Genomic DNA, 18,555 nt, shown 5'->3' with positions numbered 1-18,555 from the left:
TAGTGTCAATATCACTATCTCATCATTAGTGTCCCCAGTGTCTTGTCCAGGAAGTACAGTCCTAGAATCGGTTACTCTCAAAATCAGTGCCATGGGTAAAGAGTGTTGTCATGGTGTCTGGGTCTCCATATCACATTCTCCATTTCTTATGCTCAAGTATTCATGCTTCCTTGGTCCAGCTTAAGCTTTTGATCCTAAATGTCCCAGTTTCTCTATTTAGTGTCTGAGTTTTTATGCGCCAGGGTTCACCTACTGACCTGAATATTTGTGAGACCCCATCTCACTGTCAATTTCCTTGCCCTGCTGTCCTTTTTCCCTGTCCCAGTGCCCTGGTTTCTTTGACCTAGAGTGTGCATTTCCTTATCCTAGGGTCCCTGTTTTTTTTCCCTTCCCAGTGTTCATGTTTCCTTCTTACTCCCTTCGTGGTTCTCTTGGTTTCTAGTCCAGTCTACGTTACCCAGTTTTAATGGCTTTCCGTTCCTGTGTCAAGTGTCTACCTGTCCCAGTAACAATGTCGGACTTATCCCAGTATCCAAGTCAGGCTTGTGTCAGAGTATCAGCATTGGTGCCTCTTTATACATGTCTCCTAGTTCAATGTCATTGACCGTGTTTCCGTCTGTAGTCTATTGTCAGGTATTCTTTGTTCTACTATCAAAAACTTGCAGTCATACTTTTCTATTTGTTGTGATTACAAGATTTGGATTATTAATTTGTGTGGGTAATGTAGCTGGGAGAGACACATGCATTGCTTTCAAAAGTCAACCTTACCTTGCCATTAGTGCAAGCTACACTCACACACACAGAATACGTAGATTATGTGAAGTTGCACTACAATCTTTCTTCATACACACAATACACAGATCACAGACTCCTAAATGGAAAAAATCTGTTTCATTTGCTGCAATATCTGAAAGGAATGCTTCACTTGATTAAACACGTCTCAGTGGACATTACTAGTTACACTTTTTGTTAAAACTGTCCTGGTCAATGGGAGCTTATTTTTTTGTCTGCCTTTTCTGCAAAGTATGCTTTCCTCAGCAGATGTGTGTCTTGAAATAAGCAAAGCCACATACTGGTTACATGGCAGTTGTGACAGCCTCTTTATTGGATCTCTCCTCAGCAGCCTACCACAGAGAATACTCTTGGAACTCATCCTTAACATCTACTGCCGACGTTACAGATCACGTAGAAACATTTGTTTTAAACTCATCAAGAATAAACCAGAATAAAAGAGCTGAAAAGTAAAATAGAATAAAGTTGCTGAAAAATGAACAAAAACATTCAAGATAAATTTGCAGCAGAAAATTAATTTTTTGTTTACTAACTTGCACTGGATTATAAATGTTTTTTTGATTTGATTGCAGATTCCCATAGCAAGCGAGTAATATCCCAATTAAATAAGTTAGCAAACCAGAATAGAAAAAGTGGTGGAAAGTCTAAGATCAGAGATAAATGTCACTTACTGCATCTTCTGGATCTCATCCTCGTCCACTTTCTGCTTTCGCTCCTTCTTCTCTTTTACTTCCAACTTTATCTTCTTTGCATCAGGCAGCTTCTCTGATGAGTCATCATCCCTTTCTTCACCTTCTACTGAGGTTTCTGCTGCTGCAGAGCTGGCAGCAGGCGGGACCACGTCTTCTGACGGAGTGGCATGAGAGGGTGGAGCTTCAAACGATAACAGTGGCTTTACCTACAAGGAACGAACATCAAGGCTGCACCCTTATTCTGCTCACAGCAAAGATTGGAGTGATCCACTAAGTTAAGGAAAAGCAAAGGCAGGGATAACTAAGTGATGCAACATCTAGGTAGGCTACAGCTTGCTGGAGAAAAAGTTTCAGAAATGCCAAAATAATATTATGCTAACTCTTTATAAAGAGAATGCCACAATTGTTCTATCTTTAAACAGTTCAGAATGAACCACATTTTTAGAGCTTAGGGGCCAAAGGCATTCTGTCTAACTCTCATGGCTTTATGTCACATAAAAAAGCAGAACAATGATGCAATGGAAAACTCAAAGACGAACCAATGTAACTGATGAACCCCTGCAGTAATTGTACCACCCCATTCCTTTATTTAAATAATAAAAAAGTACATTATTTGATTAGCCAAAGTGCCTTAAAAGTTACTTTGTCCCAGCAAAGAGCGAGACCATGGCAAGACCTAACACTCAGAAGGCTGATCCCTGAAAATGCGGTACATAGGCAACTTAGGAAAACAAAAAAAAGCAAATGTAACACGGTTAAATGGCATACAAGTGTGTTACTCTGCCCGAGTGCCCACTGGCAAGTCAGTCCTTTCACAAACAGAGAGATGAGAGGTCAACCCTCCACACTTTCTACCAAAATCACCACAGTAAACACTACAGGTGTGGATGAGATAAGATAAAACTATCAACCACAACCACTTTGGCTGTGAGCCTACACGTATCATCTAGAGTTTTATTGAAGACCGTAAAGTTGGGACATGTGTTGGGGATTCCTCCTTAAGGAACAGATGGTCTCACACACATAATAGTGTCATGCTTCATCATCGGACACCTGTCCCCACCCTGGTAGGACAATGCCACCCGGGCAGATTGAACCTCGTGGTTAGATACACCCAGAGGGAGTTCTTAGATAAAGTTATTCTGGATAATACATAGATCCGGTCGTATTCAAAAATACCTAACAGACGACTAGTGTTTTTCACACTTTTAATAGTGGTGTCTGTTGTTAAGGATAAAACATAATTTGACTGTGTGTGTGAGTAGGATGACTCACTCCATCAAAAAAAGAAATTAGGCCCACGTTTCTGCCCTCACATTAAGACACAACTGGTCAGGGGCATTCTTCAGGGCCAAAGATCCCTAGATGAACATCAGTAAGATGGATCCTATTCTGTCCTATTATGGGAAGTTATACTTCACATCCAAACACTCAAGGCCTACCTAGTGATAATGAAAGATTGCAGTTACCTATACGTAAAGGGAAGCATAATGCATTAAAACTGCACCTTCCAAGGAAAGTGTTCTATTTTTAGCATACACTAGAGACTCATTAAATGAGCATGCCTTGTGATAAAACACACAAACGCAGGTGCCAAGTTACGTGCTGAAAAGTATATAACAGAACAAGCAGGTCTTCCTGCTTTAAATGTGGTGCCTATTGTTGTTACTCACTACTCCCACTCATACCCCCTACTATAGGGATGTTCACACTTCTACTCTAAACTTTAGGGATACAGGTCCCTGGTCTGGGGGGGGGGGGCGGATGATGCCTCTTGTTGTCACACACTGCAGAGAGTATAAAATGCTTAAGAGGTAATCCTTGATGTCTGTAACCCCAAAACACTTCCTGTTCAAACCAGGGGTGAACAATGAACTCAATGCTTTCAAATATACAATTTGGTTGTGGTTGACAGTTTTATCTTTTCTTCAAGTCAGTTTTGTATCCTGGCTTTTATATTCGCCCAAGCTGGTGAGGTAGGAGCGACCCATCTGACAGAGGGTTTTCCGACTCTCAACCATCCACCCCCAAAGTCCCCTGTGGGAACATCTAAAAGCTGTGTCTACTATTGGTGCAGGTGACTTGTGGAAATGCCGTAGACACTGCTGGTCCAATCAAGGCTGCAGCCTTATTCACCCCAGGCCAGCTTCACCACTATGATCCAAGGAAACCAATGTGGCTAGGTCTGCACCTGTCGCAGAGCATCTCAGCAGTAAGTGAGACTGGCATTTAGTAAGACGAGGACCATGCCTCGTCTACCTGGAAGCATTGGGAGATCCTTGCCCACTGAAGCCCCCGCATGAGGTGCACGGCCACCTACATTGCTCAAGGGTAGTGATAATCAGTGACCCACCCAATATACCAAAAAGGGGGTGGGGGAGGAAATGGCAGGCAGGGGAGAGACTTGTAAACAATCAAACTATCTGGACATTTGACTACGGTAAACATGTAAACCCAGTTGGATTGTTTAGTTTTTAAGAATCACGCCTGGAAAAGCATGAACTTGAGCATGTCTCTCGCTTGCAAGACACTGTTGTTCACAAAAGGGGCTTGGAGCCCACCCGTTGGTAATCATTTGTTGACTTGTGTGGCACTCTTTTTTTACAGCTTCGTAATTAATTACTGCAGGCCAGGCATTATTTCCGTTCCTCTCTGTGGAGCAGGAACCAAGCACTGATTGATTAAAATTAATCAGTGCCCCTCCACTTCTCCCGACGTAACCGAGGTTCTATTTTGTTCTTTTAAACTTCTAATGCCCTGCAAACACAAGGATTGTGACTGACGAAAAAAACTTACCCAGGGGGACAAACAAAAACTCAAAAATGTATTTTCTATAGTTTCACTTTGCCAAGTCTTCTTTTCGCACTTTGTACTCATGTTTTATTTTGTTTTTGCTCGTGGTGTTGTTCTCAAAAGATTATGATAATCTTGTTCTAAATATTGCAAAGTTACATTGTTTCATTCTTATGTGTAATTTATGAAATTATGCTTTAACACATAACCGTGCAGTACCACTCCAACACAATCTGCCCCACTTCAATCCACGCCACCTCACCCTACACCAACCCACTCAATCCAATCCTCCCTAATCCAATGCACCACACTCAAATACTCCCAACCCACCTCACTCCCACCTGCCCCTCTCTAAACCAAAACAATCTGCCCTGCTCCAATCCAAAACAGTTTGCCTCACTTCAATCCTTTAATCCAAAACAATCTTCCCCACCGCAATTCAAAACAATCTGTCCCAATCAAATCTGACCACTCCAATCCAAAACAATCTGCCCTGCCCCAACCCAAAACAATCAGTCACACTCCAATCTGCCCTACTCCAAAACAATCTGTTGCACTCCAATACAAAACAATCTGCCCAATCTACCCACTCATTCCCAGCTCACTACACTCAAGTTCACCCCACTCCATCCCACTCCAATCTACCCCCACTTAAATCCGATCCACTATAATACATCACACTCCAGTCCAAAACAATCTGCCCGCCCCAACCCAAAACAATCTGCTTCACTCCAATCTGCCCTGCTCCAAAACAATCTGTTGCACTCCAATCCAAAATAATTTGTCCAACTCAAATCGAAAACAATCTATCCACGCTCCAATATGTCCCACTCCAATCCAAAACAATTTGTCCAACTCCAATCCAAAACAATTTATCTTACTCCAACCCAAAACAATCTGCCCCACTCCAACCCAAAACAATCGACCCACTCAAATCTTCCCCACTTCATTCCAAAACAATCCACCTCACTCCAATCTAAAACAACCTGCCCACTCCAATCCAACTGACCCCACCCCAATTCAATCCACACTACTCCATTCCACCTGCCTCCAATCCACCCCATACCAATCTACTCCACCCCAATCCACCACTCAAGCCCATTTCAATCCACCCCCTCCAATCTAATCCACCCGCTCCCAGGCCACCCCACTGTATTCCAATTCACCCCACTATACCCCAGTCCAATTGACACCACCGAAGTTCAGCCCACCCCACTCAATCCAATTCATCCAGCCCAGCACACTCCAATCCAGCCCACTTCAATCTATCTCACTCCAATCCACCTCAACCCATTGTAATCCACTCCATTACAATCCAATTCACCCTATCCAGTCCACCTGCTCCAATCCACCCACTCAATCCAACCCACTCTACCCCAGTCCACCCACCACCTCAATCCACTCCACGTTCTGCCACTAAACACTACTATCCTCTATGACACTCTACTCTCCCATGCTCCAACAAATCCAGTCTACGACACTCTACTACTTCACTTCAGGATACTTTCAGCCATGCTGAACCGCAGCCACACTGGTATACAACATAGCAAAAATACATTGCAGAAGCCACGAGCTCTGGTATAGGTGAGACCTATAAGTTTTGATAATGCTTGTTAGTTTTGTTGTGTGACTATAAATACTTTATTTCCTTTATACTCTAACACTGAGCTTCACACTGAATTTATTCTGTCTGCTGGTTGGCTCAGACCTGCCAACTCACACTGCCACACAATACCGACTTCCTTTACAGGGTCACCCCGTTGAGAAGCCGAAATTACACAGTGACAGGAAAAAGCGAACCGAAAACCAGTCACAGTGGTTTCCCAGCTCATTTTTTGAGGGTCTGGACTGCTGTTATCCATAAAGGGGTTAACACCCCATGGCATCGGCAAGCTTTTGTTTTACATTTTGTGGAAGGTAAGTGTTTTGGGGGAGGGAGAGTGCCTTTTAGGTAGCTCATGGTATGAAGTCACACCCCCTTTTCACACAGTGAAATAGTTTTGTAAGTTCGCAGGTCTGTTGAGTGCCGAGCTTGGACAGCCGACACTACCTCCCTGAGATGCCTGTGACTCACCATGACAATCAAGTAGAAAAGTATTATACTTAGCCTAATTTACAGTCATAGTAGGACTGACCTTGGGACACCGGTAGCAAATTATGTCACCCACCACAATTGAGTCTTAGCAGTTCCGGTCTTCCCATTCCCCCTGAATCAATGTTTAGGGACATGAGGAAAATGAGGCTCCCCGACTATAATTAAAAATGCCTGCCATTATAGGCTTGTGTCCCGGTCAAATTATAATGCTATAATAATATGAAAACACACAAAAAAGCAAGTACTAACATCGTTTTCTTCTTCGTTTTCCTCGCGCTTGATGGGCAGCATAGCAGGAGAGTTCTCCTCTTTTACGACGACTGTCAGAACGATATCCTCAGTGGTACTCGAGTCACCATTGGAAGTAATCTTTGCAGGTTCTGTGGGACTAGATATCTCCGTTTTTTTCACGTCTTCCTTTGAATCTTCCATCGTGTATTACCTACGTAATTAAACACCAACTGTGAGGACTCCTCAGGACTTTGAAATAACAGGCTGCATGATTCTCGCCAAAAAGACATTTAATGCGAACTAATTTTATACAATGAAACAGTCTGAAACGAAACATGTACAAGTGGGCTTTCTTGTCTCTAGAAAACGAGCTATATTCGCACATACTACATCCCCCTACAATACACCGCTAAACTAAACAACACTGTAGTGGTTGTAAAGAGAGTCAATTTCGCAGCAAGCACCAGGATTGCTTAGGATCGCACAGATAATAGGATCTAACAAAATTAAACGACAGAAGAACTGTCGCTCTTATCCACCATCCAGAGCTAAACAGTACCGTTCAGATAAATGTATTTCGTTTACCTCAATAAACAGGTCTCCCAAGCAGCCTCAGCCTTGTAACCGATCCCAAAACCCTCCGATCCAGGGGACAGAAACCGAAACCAAATTGACGTCACACATAAAACCGTGATCTCGCGATGCCCGAGATGTGTCCAAGTCACGTTTCCCAGGCACCTATTTCAACATTAACCCCTTCGCTGCCAGGCCTTTTCCCCCTCCTGTGCCGGGCCTTTTTTTGCCTATTTGGGGCAGTTCGCGCTTAGGCCCTCATAACTTTTTGTCCACATAAGCTAACCAAGCCAAATTTGCGTCCTTTTTTTCCAACATCCTAGGGATTCTAGAGGTACCCAGACTTTGTGGGTTCCCCTGAAGGAGGCCAAGAAATTGGCCAAAATACAGTGAAAATTTCGTTTTTTTCAAAAAAATTGGAAAAAGTGGCTGCAGAAGAAGGCTTGTGGTTTTTCCCCTGAAAATGGCATCAACAAAGGGTTTGCAGTGCTAAACTCAGCAGCTTCCCAGCTTTCAGGAACAGGCAGACTTGAATCAGAAAACCCATTTTTTCAACACAATTTTGGCATTTTACTGGGGCATACCCCATTTGTGCAATTTTTTGTGCTTTCAGCCTCCTTCCAGTCAGTGACAGGAATGGTCATGAAACCAATGCTGGATCCCAGAAACCTAAACATTTCTGAAAAGTAGACAAAATTCTGAATTCAGCAAGGGGTCATTTGTGTAGATCCTACAAGGGTTTCCTACAGAAAATAACAGCTGAAAAAGAAAAATATTGAAATTGAGGTGAAAAAACCATCAATTTTTCTCTACGTTTTACTCTGTAACTTTTCCCTGCAATGTCAGATTATCGAAAGCAATATACCGTTACGTCTGCTGGACTCTTCTGGTTGCGGGGATATATAGGGTTTGTAGGTTCATCAAGAACCCGAGGAACCCAGAGCCAATAAATGAGCTGCACCCTGCAGTGCGTTTTCATTCTATACCGGGTATACAGCAATTCATTTGCTGAAATATAAGGAGTAAAAAATTTCTATCAAGAAAACCTTTGCATTTCCAAAAAGGGCACAAGATAAGGTGTTGAGGAGCAGTGGTTATTTGCACATCTCTGAATTCCGGGGTGACCATAGTAGCACGTGAATTACAGGGAATTTCTCAAATAGATGTCTTTTTTACACACACTCCTATATTTGGAAGGAAAAAATTTAGAGAAAGACAAGGGGCAATAGTACTTGTTTTGCTAATCTATGTTCCCCCAAGTCTCCCGATAAAAATGGTACCTCACTTGTGTGGGTAGGCTTAGCACCCGCGACAGGATATGCCCCAAAACACAACGTGGACACATCACAGAAAACAGAGCTGTTTTTAGCAAAGTGACTACCTGTAGATTTTGGCCTCTAGCTCAGCCGCCACCTAGGGAAACCTACCAAACCTGTGCATTTCTGAAAACTAGAGACCTAGGGGAATCCAAGGAGGGGTGACTTGTGTGGCTCGGACCAGGTTCTGTTACCCAGAATCCGTTGCAAACCTCAAAATTTGGCTAAAAAAACACATGTTCCTCACATTTCTGTGGCAGAAAGTTCTGGAATCTGAGAGGAGCCACAAATTTCCTTCCACCCAGCGTTCCCCCACGTCTCCCGATAAAAATGATACCTCACTTGTGTGGGTAGGCCTAGCACCCGCGACAGGATATGCCCCAAAACACAACGTGGACATATCACAGAAAACAGAGCTGTTTTTAGCAAAGTGACTACCTGTAGATTTTGGCCTCTAGCTCAGCCGCCACCTAGGGAAACCTACCAAACCTGTGCATTTCTGAAAACTAGAGACCTAGGGGAATCCAAGGAGGGGTGACTTGTGTGGCTCGGACCAGGTTCCGTTACCCAGAATCCTTTGCAAACCTCAAAATTTGGCTAAAAAAACACATGTTCCTCACATTTCTGTGGCAGAAAGTTCTGGAATCTGAGAGGAGCCACAAATTTCCTTCCACCCAGCGTTCCCCCACGTCTCCCGATAAAAATGATACCTCACTTGTGTGGGTAGGCCTAGCGCCCGCGACAGGATATGCCCCAAAACACAACGTGGACATATCACAGAAAACAGAGCTGTTTTTAGCAAAGTGACTACCTGTAGATTTTGGCCTCTAGCTCAGCCGCCACCTAGGGAAACCTACCAAACCTGTGCATTTCTGAAAACTAGAGACCTAGGGGAATCCAAGGAGGGGTGACTTGCGGGGCTCGGACCAGGTTCTGTTACCCAGAATCCTTTGCAAACCTCAAAATTTGGCTAAAAAAACACATGTTCCTCACATTTCTGTGGCAGAAAGTTCTGGAATCTGAGAGGAGCCACAAATTTCCTTCCACCCAGCGTTCCCCCACGTCTCCCGATAAAAATGATACCTCACTTGTGTGGGTAGGCCTAGCGCCCGCGACAGGATATGCCCCAAAACACAACGTGGACATATCACAGAAAACAGAGCTGTTTTTAGCAAAGTGACTACCTGTAGATTTTGGCCTCTAGCTCAGCCGCCACCTAGGGAAACCTACCAAACCTGTGCATTTCTGAAAACTAGAGACCTAGGGGAATCCAAGGAGGGGTGACTTGCGGGGCTCGGACCAGGTTCTGTTACCCAGAATCCTTTGCAAATCTCAAAATTTGGCTAAAAAAACACATGTTCCTCACATTTCTGTGGCAGAAAGTTCTGGAATCTGAGAGGAGCCACAAATTTCCTTCCACCCAGCGTTCCCCCACGTCTCCCGATAAAAATGATACCTCACTTGTGTGGGTAGGCCTAGCGCCCGCGACAGGATATGCCCCAAAACACAACGTGGACATATCACAGAAAACAGAGCTGTTTTTAGCAAAGTGACTACCTGTAGATTTTGGCCTCTAGCTCAGCCGCCACCTAGGGAAACCTACCAAACCTGTGCATTTCTGAAAACTAGAGACCTAGGGGAATCCAAGGAGGGGTGACTTGCGGGGCTCGGACCAGGTTCTGTTACCCAGAATCCTTTGCAAACCTCAAAATTTGGCTAAAAAAACACATGTTCCTCACATTTCTGTGGCAGAAAGTTCTGGAATCTGAGAGGAGCCACAAATTTCCTTCCACCCAGCGTTCCCCCACGTCTCCCGATAAAAATGATACCTCACTTGTGTGGGTAGGCCTAGCGCCCGCGACAGGATATGCCCCAAAACACAACGTGGACATATCACAGAAAACAGAGCTGTTTTTAGCAAAGTGACTACCTGTAGATTTTGGCCTCTAGCTCAGCCGCCACCTAGGGAAACCTACCAAACCTGTGCATTTCTGAAAACTAGAGACCTAGGGGAATCCAAGGAGGTGTGACTTGTGTGGCTCGGACCAGGTTCTGTTACCCAGAATCCTTTGCAAACCTCAAAATTTGGCTAAAAAAACACATGTTCCTCACATTTCTGTGGCAGAAAGTTCTGGAATCTGAGAGGAGCCACAAATTTCCTTCCACCCAGCGTTCCCCCACGTCTCCCGATAAAAATGATACCTCACTTGTGTGGGTAGGCCTAGCGCCCGCGACAGGATATGCCCCAAAACACAACGTGGACACATCACAGAAAACAGAGCTGTTTTTAGCAAAGTGACTACCTGGAGATTTTGGCCTCTAGCTCAGCCGCCACCTAGGGAAACCTACCAAACCTGTACATTTCTGAAAACTAGAGACCTAGGGGAATCCAAGGAGGGGTGACTTGTGTGGCTCGGACCAGGTTCTGTTACCCAGAATCCTTTGCAAACCTCAAAATTTGGCTAAAAAAACACATGTCCCTCACATTTCTGTGGCAGAAAGTTCTGGAATCTGAGAGGAGCTACAAATTTCCTTCCACCCAGCGTTCCCCCAAGTCTCCCGATAAAAATGATACCTCACTTGCGTGGGTAGGCCTAGCGCCGGCGACAGGAAACACCCCAAAGTGCAACGTGGACACATCCTAAATTTTGGAAAAAAACAGAGGTGTTTTTTGCGAAGTGCCTACCTGTAGATTTTGGCCTCTAGCTCAGCCGGCACCTAGGGAAACCTACCAAACCTGTGCATTTCTGAAAACTAGAGACCTAGGGGAATCCAAGGAGGGGTGACTTGCGGGGCTCGGACCAGGTTCTGTTACCCAGAATCCTTTGCAAACCTCAAAATTTGGCTAAAAATACACATGTTACTCACATTTCTGTGGCAGAAAGTTCTGGAATCTGAGAGGAGCCACAAATTTCCTTCTACCCAGCGTTCCCCCAAGTCTCCCGATAAAAATGATACCTCACTTGCGTGGGTAGGCCTAGCGCCGGCGACAGGAAACACCCCAAAGCGCAACGTGGACACATCCTAAATTTTGGAAAAAAACAGAGGTGTTTTTTGCGAAGTGCCTACCTGTAGATTTTGGCCTCTAGCTCAGCCGGCACCTAGGGAAACCTACCAAACCTGTGCATTTCGGAAAACTAGAGACCTAAGGGAATCCAAGGAGGGGTGACTTGCGGGGCTCGGACCAGGTTCTGTTACCCAGAATCCTTTGCAAACCTCAAAATTTGGCTAAAAATACACATGTTACTCACATTTCTGTGGCAGAAAGTTCTGGAATCTGAGAGGAGCCACAAATTTCCTTCTACCCAGCGTTCCCCCAAGTCTCCCGATAAAAATGATACCTCACTTGCGTGGGTAGGCCTAGCGCCGGCGACAGGAAACACCCCAAAGCGCAACGTGGACACATCCTAAATTTTTGAAAAAAACAGAGGTGTTTTTTGCGAAGTGCCTACCTGTAGATTTTGGCCTCTAGCTCAGCCGGCTCCTAGGGAAACCTACCAAACCTGTGCATTTCTGAAAACTAGAGACCTAGGGGAATCCAAGGAGGGGTGACTTGCGGGGCTCGGACCAGGTTCTGTTACCCAGAATCCTTTGCAAACCTCAAAATTTGGCTAAAAAAACACATGTCCCTCACATTTCTGTGGCAGAAAGTTCTGGAATCTGAGAGGAGCTACAAATTTCCTTCCACCCAGCGTTCCCCCAAGTCTCCCGATAAAAATGATACCTCACTTGCGTGGGTAGGCCTAGCGCCGGCGACAGGAAACACCCCAAAGCGCAACGTGGACACATCCTAAATTTTGGAAAAAAACAGAGGTGTTTTTTGCGAAGTGCCTACCTGTAGATTTTGGCCTCTAGCTCAGCCGGCACCTAGGGAAACCTACCAAACCTGTGCATTTCTGAAAACTAGAGACCTAGGGGAATCCAAGGAGGGGTGACTTGCGGGGCTCGGACCAGGTTCTGTTACCCAGAATCCTTTGCAAACCTCAAAATTTGGCTAAAAAAACACATGTCCCTCACATTTCTGTGGCAGAAAGTTCTGGAATCTGAGAGGAGCTACAAATTTCCTTCCACCCAGCGTTCCCCCAAGTCTCCCGATAAAAATGATACCTCACTTGCGTGGGTAGGCCTAGCGCCGGCGACAGGAAACACCCCAAAGCGCAACGTGGACACATCCTAAATTTTGGAAAAAAACAGAGGTGTTTTTTGCGAAGTGCCTACCTGTAGATTTTGGCCTCTAGCTCAGCCGGCACCTAGGGAAACCTACCAAACCTGTGCATTTCTGAAAACTAGAGACCTAGGGGAATCCAAGGAGGGGTGACTTGCGGGGCTCGGACCAGGTTCTGTTACCCAGAATCCTTTGCAAACCTCAAAATTTGGCTAAAAATACACATGTTACTCACATTTCTGTGGCAGAAAGTTCTGGAATCTGAGAGGAGCCACAAATTTCATTCTACCCAGCGTTCCCCCAAGTCTCCCGATAAAAATGATACCTCACTTGTGTGGGTAGGACTAGCGCCCACGAAAGGAAAGGGCCCAAAACACAACGTGGACACATCACATTTTTTTATAAAAAGCAGTGCCTACCTGTGGATTTTGGCCTGTAGCTCAGCCGACACCTGAGGAAACCTAGCAAACCAGTGCATTTTTGAAAACTAGAAACCCAGGGGAATCCATGATGGGGTGACTTGCGGGGCTCTGACCAGGTTATGTTACCCAGAATCCTTTGCAAGCATCAAAATTTGGCCCAAAAAACACTTTTTCCTCTCATTTCGGTGACAGAAAGTTCTGGAATCTGAGAGGAGCCACAAATTTCCTTCCACCCAGCGTTCCCCTAAGTCTCTCGATAAAAATGGTACATCACTTCTGTGGGTAGGCCTAGCGCCCACAAAAGGAAATGGCCCAAAACACAACGTGGACACAACATATTTTTTCACAGAAAACAGAGGTGTTTTTTGCAAGGTGCCTACCTGTGGTGTTTGGCCTGTAACTCAGCCGGCCCCAAGGGGGGGGGGGCAGAAATGCCCTAAAATAAATTTGCCCCCCCAACCCCCACCCTCCCCCGCCGGGAGCGACCCTTGCCTGATGGGTCGCTCCCCATCTCTAAAAAAAGAAACAACAAAAAAAAAAAACACACAAAAAAAATTGCCCTGGTGCCTAGAGTGTTCTGCCCCCCCCCCCCCCCGGGGGCAGTTCGGCCTAATAATAGGCCGATCTGTCCCCCGGGGGGGAAGAAATGGCCTAAAATACATTGGCCCCCCCAACCCCCATCCCCCCCCCGGGAGCGACCCTTGCCTACGGGGTCGCTCCCCCTGCGTGACATTGGCGCCAAAAAACAAATCCCCGGTGCCTAGTGGTTTCTGCCCCCTTGGGGGCAGATTGACCTAAAATTGGCCAATCTGCCCCCAGGGGGGCAGAAATGGTCTAAATACAATTTGCCCCCCCAGGGGAGCGACCCTTGCCTGATGGGTCGCTCCCCATCTCTAAAAAAAGAAACAACAAAAAAAAAAAACTCAAAAAAAAAATTGCCCTGGCGCCTAGAGTGTTCTGCCCCCCCCGGGGGCAGTTCGGCCTAATAATAGGCCGATCTGTCCCCCGGGGGGGCAGAAATGGCCTAAAATAAATTTGCCCCCCCAACCCCCACCCCCCCCCCGGGAGCGACCCTTGCCTACGGGGTCGCTCCCCCTGCGTGACATTGGCGCCAAAAAACAAATCCCCGGTGCCTAGTGGTTTCTGCCCCCTTGGGGGCAGATTGACCTAAAATTGGCCAATCTGCCCCCAGGGGGGCAGAAATGGTCTAAATACAATTTGCCCCCCCAGGGGAGCGACCCTTGCCTGATGGGTCGCTCCCCATCTCTAAAAAAAGAAACAACAACAAAAAAAACACAAAAAAAAAATTGCCCTGGCGCCTAGAGTGTTCTGCCCCCCCCCCCGGGGGCAGTTCGGCCTAATAATAGGCCGATCTGTCCCCCGGGGGGGCAGAAATGGCCTAAAATAAATTTGCCCCCCCAACCCCCACCCCCCCTCGGGAGCGACCCTTGCCTACGGGGTCCCTCCCCCTGCGTGACATTGGCGCCAAAAAACAAATCCCCGGTGCCTAGTGGTTTCTGCCCCCTTGGGGGCAGATTGACCTAAAATTGACCAATCTGCCCCCAGGGGGGCAGAAATGGTCTAAATACAATTTGCCCCCCCAGGGGAGCGACCCTTGCCTGATGGGTCGCTCCCCATCTCTAAAAAAAGAAACAAAAAAAAAAAAAAAACACAAAAAAAAAATTGCCCTGGTGCCTAGAGTGTTCTGCCCCCCTCCCCCGGGGGCAGTTCGGCCTAATAATAGGCCGATCTGTCCCCCGGGGGGGCAGAAATGGCCTAAAATAAATTTGCCCCCCCAACCCCCACCCCCCCCCCCCCCGGGAGCGACCCTTGCCTACGGGGTCGCTCCCCCTGCGTGACATTGGTGCCAAAAAACAAATCCCCGGTGCCTAGTGGTTTCTGCCCCCTTGGGGGCAGATTGACCTAAAATTGGCCAATCTGCCCCCAGGGGGGCAGAAATGGTCTAAATACAATTTGCCCCCCCAGGGGAGCGACCCTTGCCTGATGGGTCGCTCCCCATCTCTAAAAAAAGAAACAACAACAAAAAAAAACACAAAAAGAAAATTGCCCTGGCGCCTAGAGTGTTCTGCCCCCCCCCCGGGGGCAGTTCGGCCTAATAATAGGCCGATCTGTCCCCCGGGGGGGCAGAAATGGCCTAAAATAAATTTGCCCCCCTAACCCCCCCCCCCCCCGGGAGCGACCCTTGCCTACGGGGTCGCTCCCCCTGCGTGACATTGGCGCCAAAAAACAAATCCCCGGTGCCTAGTGGTTTCTGCCCCCTTGGGGGCAGATTGACCTAAAATCGGCCAATCTGCCCCCAGGGGGGCAGAAATGGTCTAAATACAATTTGCCCCCCAGGGGAGCGACCCTTGCCTGATGGGTCGCTCCCCATCTCTAAAAAAAAAAAAAGAACAAAAAAAAAAAAAACAAAAAAAAAATTTGCCCTGGCGCCTAGAGGTTTCTTCCCCCCCCTGGGGGCAGATCGGCCTAATAATAGGCCGATCTGCCCCCAGGGGGGGCAGAAAAGGCCTTCCCAAAAAATTGCCCCCCCTGGGAGCGACCCTTGCCAAAGGGGTCGCTTTGTTGCGTGACATTCGCGCGCAAAAACAAACTCCCTGGTGTCTAATGGTTTCTGCCCCCCATGGGGGCAGATTGGCCTTATCAAAATAGGCCAATCTGCCCCCAAGGGGGGCAGAAATGGCCTAAATATATATTGCCCCGTAGGGGAGCGACCCTTGCCTAAGGGATCGCTCCCCACCTAAAAAAAAAGAATTCATCACAAAAAAAAAAAAAAAAAAAAAGGTCCCTGGTGCCTAGAGGTTTCTGCCCCCCCTGGGGGCAGATCGGCCTAATAATAGGCAGAAAAGGCCTTCCTGAAAAAATGCCCCCCTGGGAGCGACCCTTGCCCAAGGGGTCGCTCCCTTTTGCCAATTTCAAGAAAAGAAAAAAAAATCCCTGGTGTCTAGTGGGGTTTCAAAAGCCGGATTGCAAGCAATCCGGCTTTTGAAACCTGTGAGAGACTTCAAAGGGAAGGAAATACATTTCCTTCCCTTTGAAGCCTCTCGGGGCCTCCCCCATGGGATTGAAAAAGAAATGCAAAAGCATTTCTTTTTCAATCGCGCTGGAAGCTCTGCTTCCAGCGCGATGGGGGAGACCCTGTGACTAATCAGCGCGCGCTCGCGCGCTGACGTCACAGGGGGGGTTGGGGGGGGTCGGGGGTGGGAGGGGAAGGGCTTCCCCTTCCATCCCTGACTTGGGGGGGTGGGGGGGAACCCCACAGAGGGAGCGAGAGCGCTCCCTCTGGGCTCTGTGCACAGGACGTAATGGTTACGTCCTGGGCACAGCAGCACTGTGCCTCAGGACGTAACCATTACGTCCTGGGCACAGAAGGGGTTAAACCAACAAAAAAAACAAGCATTTACAATGCAACGGGTCTCGCGTTTCTCCGAGTTAGAGCTATTAGCAGTTGTAAACTCCCAACCGGACTTTTCTTGCTTCGTTAAAATGGGGGGAAAAAAACAAAAAACGAGCGCGATCGCGCTGTGCAAAAAGAAAAAAGTAGTCCACAAATCGGATGGAAAACAGCGAGCCTGGTATTTTCAGTACTTGGTCGCTGCGCTCGCTGGAGGAGGGCTAGCCACCAGAAAAGGCACGAGGTATGCATGCCTTCTACTAATGAAAGCAAGCAGATTTTAAAAGGCAAGCCAAGGGACGGAGCCCTTTTCTAACTTCTACAGCGTCTCGCAAGCGATACGCAGGCTCGAACCGTAGCATCCGCTATCCTATTAAAAAAAAACACACAAGCATTGGAAAAGCCAGTAGGACTCCCCTATTTGAGATCTATTGGCTATGCAAATGTTTTTTAATCCATGTTGTACAGCTGCATGGCTGTTGTGTAGCTAGGTTAAAAGTAAAAACATAAAAATAAAAAAATGACAGTGCCAGCATTGACTGCGTCTTAGTCGTAGCGCTTTATTTTTCTTTTTTACTTTCAGGTATGCACCACAGCAGTTTTGCTGCTGCTGTACAACATGGCTGAAAACACACACACAAACCAGCTAGATCTAGCATTGAGGAGACCTGTTGGCTTTGCCAATGCTTTTTAAGTCAAGGAGACAAAATGCAGAGTTTGCAAGCTTTACCCGAGAAAAATTATGTTTACAAGCTTCACATGAGTAAACGTAAGAATTTGACAGACTCTTTGAAATACCATGTCCACACTTTCAGCAAGGTATTGCTAGCGCGCCTGGTCCTTAGTAAGTAAAATTACAAGGGGACGCGTATAGGCCAGTGAACCTTTTGGATCGCATGGAGTATTTTAGCCATGTAGTGACCAATGTTATCAATATCCAATATACCCAATCAATAACCACTAAGAGAATTATTAATAATTAATAAATTATATCAACATTCCATGAATAACCACAACTCCATATACGTTTTAGCAATTTTATTTCCCTATTATTTACAATTCTACTCCATATGGTTAATTCAAACTTTATTCAATCAGCTCAGAATTAGCTCATTAATGACCACCAATAACATAATCTAATCAGAACCTGAGAAAACATATGCTCGAATGCTTCAGCATAAGCCAACAAAGATGACTATAACAGCATTAATAGCAGAGTTCAGCAATCAGTTTGTCAATCATTTGACACTGTCAGCGTCACCCAAAGGAACCTTACCTAACCCAGATTAGCATTAGCATGTGGGACTTCATGAGAAAACAATTTTAGAACAAGAATTTGGAAAACATCTAGCTAAAAGAAAAACAATTTAAACAGCGCAGTTGGTACCTAGAAAGAAAGGCACAAAAGTTAACAGTCACATTGTCATAGCTACCTATCCACGGTATGGATCAGTAACAAAGTCAGTCTTCATCTTCAGGTCATCAATCGATCAGCAACGCATCAGGCTCTCAAGAGCATGAGCACAATGACTGAATCTCGAATCGCGTCTTCCGACATCTAATATCTGCATCAGTTCTCCCCTCACATCGGAAGATTTTGCCCTTTGTCATCACTTTTTAGTAAGGTTACCCCGTTCATCCCTCTAATTCCTAATTGGTCAGTCAATCACCAGTTATTACCCTAACCAATAATGCTTATTTTACGAATCTATAAGTTCTAAGATTACACCGTTTCTAGTTCATTGATTGGTTCACTGTACGATGTCCTCATCATCCGGCTCACCAGGTATCGAAAATGTTGCATCTTCTTCTTTAGTCATTGTCTCTATTGTTCGAGTCCTGAGAAAGTACATCTTGTCTGCTCTACACAACATATGTTGTGATTTGGTTCACTCATCTCCTGTCTGTCGGTACACTGCAGAAAATTCTAGCTAAGCAGACTTTAACAGCGAATGGTTCATGGTCAGTTCCGCACATTGGCTTCTCTACATTGCACTAATAATTCGGCTTCTGCATGAGGCCTGGCAAAACTAGGCCACAACTTTGGCTAACTGAGCTCTACAA

General features: G+C 46.2%; 1 protein-coding gene across 2 annotated transcripts in view; it reads right to left on the bottom strand.

The window, feature by feature from the left end:
• The window catches only part of TAF11 (TATA-box binding protein associated factor 11), a 79,837-nt gene extending 72,539 nt beyond the window's left edge, over nt 1-7,298 (bottom strand). For both annotated transcript variants that reach the window (XM_069238823.1, XM_069238824.1), the window contains exons 1-3: nt 7,189-7,298; nt 6,622-6,814; nt 1,464-1,690 (exon numbers count right to left, since the gene is read on the bottom strand). In XM_069238823.1, coding sequence (XP_069094924.1) covers nt 1,464-1,690; nt 6,622-6,804 — 410 coding nt within the window. In that variant the 5' untranslated portion in view covers nt 6,805-6,814; nt 7,189-7,298. The remainder of the gene's footprint in view (nt 1-1,463; nt 1,691-6,621; nt 6,815-7,188) is intronic.
• Between the last annotated feature and the right edge of the window lie 11,257 nt (nt 7,299-18,555).

The sequence above is a fragment of the Pleurodeles waltl genome, chromosome 6 (assembly GCF_031143425.1).
Source record: "Pleurodeles waltl isolate 20211129_DDA chromosome 6, aPleWal1.hap1.20221129, whole genome shotgun sequence".
NCBI classification, from domain to species: domain Eukaryota; kingdom Metazoa; phylum Chordata; class Amphibia; order Caudata; family Salamandridae; genus Pleurodeles; species Pleurodeles waltl.
This window is presented reverse-complemented; position numbering and strand designations above follow the sequence as displayed.